The sequence below is a fragment of the Molossus molossus genome, unplaced genomic scaffold (genome assembly GCF_014108415.1).
Source record: "Molossus molossus isolate mMolMol1 unplaced genomic scaffold, mMolMol1.p scaffold_m16_p_21, whole genome shotgun sequence".
Classification (NCBI taxonomy): domain Eukaryota; kingdom Metazoa; phylum Chordata; class Mammalia; order Chiroptera; family Molossidae; genus Molossus; species Molossus molossus.
Window position 1 is genome coordinate 17,248,174 of NW_023425357.1, and position 6,157 is coordinate 17,254,330.

A 6,157-nucleotide genomic window follows, 5' to 3' on the forward strand; every position below is an offset into this window, starting at 1 on the left:
GGAGTCACTTGATCAGCACTAGTTACATAATCTACCTGATAGGCCCTAAAGGAAAGTGACCTTCCAGTAACCAATCTACTTCTTTGCCTCATTTAACTTCCTTGTTCTTGCCCTCTTCTGCCTATAAAATCCTTTTATTTTATACAGCTCCTTGGAGCTCCTTTCTATCTGCCAGATTGGATGTTGCCCAGTTTGAATTGATTTTTGCTTCAAAAAACTCAAAAATTTTAATATCTCAGATTATCTTTTTACATATTCTTTCTTGCATCTCAAACCTGATTTCTCAGATTAGTTTCCTTCTTCCTAAAATACATTCTTTAGAAGTTTCTTTAATGAGAGCCTGTAGGGAGTAAGCTCTCTTAGTTTTTGTTTATCTGAAAACACTGGATTTTGATGCCATTCTTGTAAGATGATTTTTGCTGGGTATAGAATTCTACTTTGACAGGCTTTTTTTCTCAGCATATTCCGTTGTCTTCTCTGTTTCATTTTTGTTGTTATGGTGTCTTTTGTCTTTTTTTTTTTTAAGGTCCATTTTTCTCTTGTCTTTTTAATATCTCTGCTGTTTGTTGTATCCTGCAGTTTCATTATTTGTTTAACTATGAATTTCTTTATACTATCTACTTTGTAAAGTTAATATATCTGTAATTTTGTGTCTTTTATTACTGTAGAAAGGTGATTTTAAGGGGGGGGGGTGAGAGAGAGAGAAAAACATCAATGTGAGAGAGATCATTGATTGGTTGCCTTCTATAGGTGCTTCGACCAGGGATCAAACCCAAGACCTAGGTATGTACCCTGCAACCTAGGACTGGGAATCGAACCTGCAACCTTTCAGTATATAGGACGACACTCCAACCAACTGAGCCACACTGGCCAGGGCTGTGCCTTACCTTTTAAGTTTTCCATCTCCTCATTTTCTAGGTCTACATTCTGGGTCATTACTGTGCTCAGTATTCCTGTTCATTAATTCTCTCTTCAGCAATGTCAATCCACTGTTTAACCCAGCCACTGAGTTTTTTATTTCAACAACTGTATATTTTACTTTCAGAACTTCTATTTTGTACTTTTGAAAATCTAGCCATTTTAAAAATAAATTCTTTGTCTTTGCCTATTTTTAATATATCATTTTTTATCATTTTGTTCATAAGTTGTTATTGTTATTTTTTAATCCTCACCGAGAATTTTTTCCATTGCTTTTTATTTTATTTATTTATTTTTTTTATTTATTTTTTTTATCATCCTCACCCGAGGACATTTTTCCATTCTTTGTTCAGATAGAGTGGGAGGGAGAGAGAGGAACAGAGAGAGAGAGAAACATCGATGTGAAAGGAACACATCGAGTGGTTGCCACCGGCACAACCAACCAGGGCCGGGGATAAACTGCAACCGAGGTACATGCCCTTAGCGGGAACCGAACCCGGGTCTCTCCGGACCGCAGGCCGATGCTCTAACCACTGAGCCAAACCGGCCAGGGCTTCCATTGCTTTTTAAATAGAGTGGAAAGAAGAGAGGGAGGGAAAGAGAGAGAGAAACATTGATGTGAGAGAGACACATCAATTGATTGCCTCTTGCATGACCTCCACCAGGGCTGGGGATCAAACCTGCAACCCAGGTACGTGCCCTTGACCAAGAATAAAACCCACAACCCTTTGGTGCACAAGCTGACGCTCTAACTGCTGAGCCAAACTGGCCAGGGCTTATAAGTTATTTTATATTCTGTATGTGGGTTTTCTAATATGTGAAATTCTGGGGAGCATTAACCTGGTTTTGTTGACTCTTATCCTCTGTGGCTTATTTCCTTGTATATACAGTAATTTTTTTAAAACTCTGAAATCATATATTGAATTTAATCTGTGGAATCCTGATGGTCTGGATTGAGGATGTTTTTCTCCAGAGATTTGCTTTTGCTTCTCTTTGGTGACAGAGAGTATTTCCAACCCAAAGCCACTTCAATTATATTAATAATTTTTTAAAATTTTTATTGATTGATTTTTAGGGAGAAAGAGAGAAACATCATTTTGGTGTTCCACTCATTTATGCATCATTTGTTTATTCTTGCATGTGCCCTGATTGGGGATGGAGCCCTCAACCTTGGCGTATGGGGATGATGCTCTAACTAACTGAGCTACCCAGCCAGGGCTATTCATTTTCAAAATAGACTTTTCAAGCAACAATGTCAGCAGCATGGCAGATGAGAGGACCTCCAAGTCTCTCTCCTGAAAGTTGTAAGTTGAACAGCTACAATTCAACACAGCATTCTCTGCACAACACATAAGCATGTCTGAACTATTGCACAGAGACATCTGAAGGTGAATGAACAGCAGACAGGTCTGGGAGGGAGAAGGACAGAGACAGATGCCACATGCAGCCCCATGCTTGCTGCAGCCCCAGTGAGCGTGAAAGAAGTGAAGAGCTGGGGTGCAGCCTGCACTGGGCGGACCAAACTGGAGGGGAAACTTGTAATCAGGCCTGGATGGTTGACACACATTGACATGGCCCTGGCTGGTTTGGCTTAGTGGTTGGAGCATCGGCCCGTGGACCAGAGACGCCCGGGTTTGGTTCCCCCTAAGGGCACTCAAAGCCCACGAGCATTGAACCAAGTTTTCCACATTCGGGTAATCCGCCCACCCCATATCTTGGAGGCCTCCCAGGCAACAAAATCTTCACTCAACAGATCACAAAAGGGCTGAGAAAAACTTTCTAGCGTGAGTGGTCTATACTCATTGCAACTAAATCCACAAGGAAGAACAGAACCAGGATGGGCAAACTCACTTCCCCCTTCCTCAACCCGCCCAGGCACAGCCTAGTAGTAGCATTTGGGTCGACTCAGAGCAGCCCTGCAGCAGCTACTGGTTATAGGAAGGTGGCGCCAGGGCCACACCGGAGACCGTAGTCTGCCCTGTCTAGCCCATGGCAGTGGTGGCCCAAGGCAGGCAACCAGGTCATAAAGGGAGCACCACCTCCTGGGGAATAGGAGCAGTTCCCACAGCTGAGGGGACAGCTCTGTGGGGGACAGCCCACAGAGATCCCAGAAGCCCCAGCAGTGCAGGTAAGACAAAACAGGAAAACAAAGAAAGACTTCTCTACTTATCAGCCTGCTAAATAGTGTAAAATTCTTTAAAAAGCAGATTTTATTCCCACAAGTGCCTGGGCAGAGAAACAGTCCATTAACACAGTGAATAACGAAGGTAACAAGGGAGTTCAGAAAGAAAATGAAAAAGTCTTCAGAAAGTAAACTTCAAGACATAGAAGTATGCATTTTAAATCACAATTCAGGATTGCAGTTCTGAAAAAAACTCAATGTGAAAGAAGAAACTCAGACAATCTAATGAACTCAGAAATCAAATCAATAAACCAAAGGAGTACTTCACCAAAGAGACTGAGACGATAAAAAAAAATACACCAAAAAAAAAAAAATTCTGGGGCTGAAGAACTCAACAGAAGAGATGAAGAATGAACTCGCAAGTTCAGGAAATAGAGCAGACCAGATGGAGGACCATATTCATGACAGAAGGTAGCGATCTGGACATGACTCATGTGGAAGAAGGGAGAGAATTGAGAGCAAAAAAATAAAATGAGCCCTGCCGGTTTGGCTCAGTGGTTGGAACGTCTGCCCATGGACCAAAGGGTCTCGGGGTTGATTCCTGGTCGGGGCATGTGCCTGGGTTGCAGGTTCGATCGCCGGCCCCAGTCGGGGTCTTGCAAGAGGCAACCAACCGATGTGTGTCTCTCCCCCTCCCTTCTACTCTATCTAAAAATCAATGGAAAAAGATCCTCAGGATTAACAAAAAAAAAAAGAGAGAGAGAGAGAGGAAACAAAGGGGGGGGGGACCAGAGAATTCCTCTAAATTAAAACAACAGATGAAAACACAAGGGCAAAGAAACAGCGGGGACACAGAGCCCAAAGATAAAATGGCTGTAGGAAGTCCTTGTATGCCAATAAATGTAAATGGACCAAACAAAACAATTAAAAAGCACAGACTAGTGGGTTGAATTGCAAAACAAAATCCACCTATATGCTGCCATCAGGAGACACGTCTCAGCTGCAAGGACAAACACAGACTCAGGGAAAGGACGGAAAATGATTCTCCAAGCAAATGGCATCCAGAGAAAAGCAGGGGTCGCCGAACTTAGATCAGACAAAATAGATTTCGAGATAAAAAGGGTAGTGACACAAAGGTGGACATTTTATAATGATAAAGGGAACTTATCAATATATATGCTCCCAACCTGGGAGCACCAAGATATATAAAGCAATTACTAACAGAAATAAGAGAGAAACTGACAAAAACACAATCATAGTAGAGGACTTAAATACCCCATTGACAAAAATAGATAGATCATCCAAACAGAAAATGAATAAGGCAGCAATATTGGCCTTAAATAACGCATTAGACCAAATGCACATAACTAATATTTTCAGAGCTTTTCATCCCAGAATATACATTCTTTAATGCACATAGAACATTCTCAAGGATAGACCATATATTGGGACACAGAACTAGCCTCAACACATTCAAGATTGAAATCACACTGATCATTACTGAAACAAACTGTTTATGGTAGGAGAAAAAAAAAAGAAAATAAAAGAGCTCAAAAGATACATAGAGACATATAAGGATGATATTTAGGGAATATATCAAAAGTGGTAATAAGGGGGAAATTTATATCATTACAGGCCTGTCTCAAGAAACAAGTAAAAACCTCAAATGAATGACCTAACAATTTACCATAAAAACTTGAAAAAGAAAACCAAAGCCCAAAGGCACGTGTGGTCTATGCCAGTGTTCTGTGTCCTCAGTTATGAGGCCCACTCCTCTCTGGCTTCCTTCTTCCCGCTCACCCGTAAGTGGCTGGCTGGCTGGGTGCCTGTGAAAGGGGCCCGCGTGCCGTCCAGGTCGCAGAGGGGACAGTGGAGCAGCCTAGAGGGCCATGCCACATGGGTGCCCTCGGCCAGGCCATTCTGCTACCGGTCAACCACTTCAGTTACATTTTATTTTTAGGCATGTTAATCCTATAGAAAAACAAGGTATGGCCCTGGCCGGTTTGGCTCAGCGGTTAGAGCGTCTGCCTGCGGTCCGGAGAGACCCGGGTTCGGTTCCCGCTAAGGGCACGTACTTCGGTTGCACTTCGTCCCCGGCCCTGGTTGGTCGTGCGGGTGGCAGACACTCGATGTGTCCCTTCACGTCGATGTTTCTCTCTCTCTCTCCCTTCCTCTCTCTCCCTCCCGCTCTATCTGTACAAAAAATGGAAAAATATCCTCGGGTGAGGATAAAAAAAAAAAAGAAAAGAAAAAAGAAAAACAAGGTATGTGCATTGATGCCAAAATAAAGGAAAAGGCAACCTTTAGAGGGGAAAGGTAGGGAGTTGTTTTCAGCCTGTGCCTTAGTATTTCTTTCTGTTTCCAGGGGACCTGGGTGTTTCCTTCAACACTGGGGGTCCTGGCTCCAGAGCCTGAGCCCCACAGGCTCTGCTCTCTGATGTTAAGCATATTCCATTTGAGTTCTTGCCACTTTAGGATTCCGGAGGCTCTCGCCATATTTTTTCATTTTGCTATTTTAAACGTTTCCTTTGCTTTGATTATTTCTCTCAGAACAATAGAAGGAGAGCTCGAAGTTGTTTGGGAGTCCACCTCCAAGGAGAACCGAAGGATCCGAGAACTGCTGCAGGCCACACTGGAGAGGACAGGCGTGGGGGACAAGGCGCGAGCTCGCGAGGACCCCTGCCTCGCCGGCCTCTCGCAGGGAGACGTGCTAGGGGGCCACTTCAGCTACTGTGACATGAAGCCGCCTCCCACCACCCGCCGGGGCCTGCGGGAGCCCCTGGGCTAGGCCCCTGCCGGAAAGGTCCCCTTGGCCGGGGCAGGGAACGGCCAACTGCCACCTACCTGCAGTGTGTTTTCTACTCAGGGCTAGGAAGAAATAAACTGCCTCGGAATGTAATCCATTGTCACATTTTGCTTTATTTTAATAACGTACCACTAACCTGTATTTTAACCCCCGCATGTCTTCTGGCCACACAGCCATTGAGAAAGCTTCGCGAGACCCATTGCTCAGGCTGACAGGGGACCTGATGAGCTGGCCCCTCTCTGGGCTCCTGGAAGGCACCAGAGGGGACGGCTGGCGGGGCGCTGGTGGGACCGGGCCGTCGTGCGGTGTGT

The 6,157-nt window shown here is 44.3% G+C and overlaps 1 protein-coding gene across 3 annotated transcripts in view; it reads left to right on the forward strand.

Annotated features, from left to right (window-relative positions):
* CEP89 (centrosomal protein 89) overlaps positions 1-5,925 on the forward strand; it is a 56,768-nt gene extending 50,843 nt beyond the window's left edge. For all 3 annotated transcript variants that reach the window (XM_036275531.1, XM_036275533.1, XM_036275532.1), the window contains one exon: positions 5,591-5,925. In XM_036275531.1, the coding sequence (XP_036131424.1) occupies positions 5,591-5,828 (238 nt within the window). In that variant the 3' untranslated portion in view covers positions 5,829-5,925. The remainder of the gene's footprint in view (positions 1-5,590) is intronic.
* The last annotated feature ends 232 nt before the right edge of the window (positions 5,926-6,157 follow it).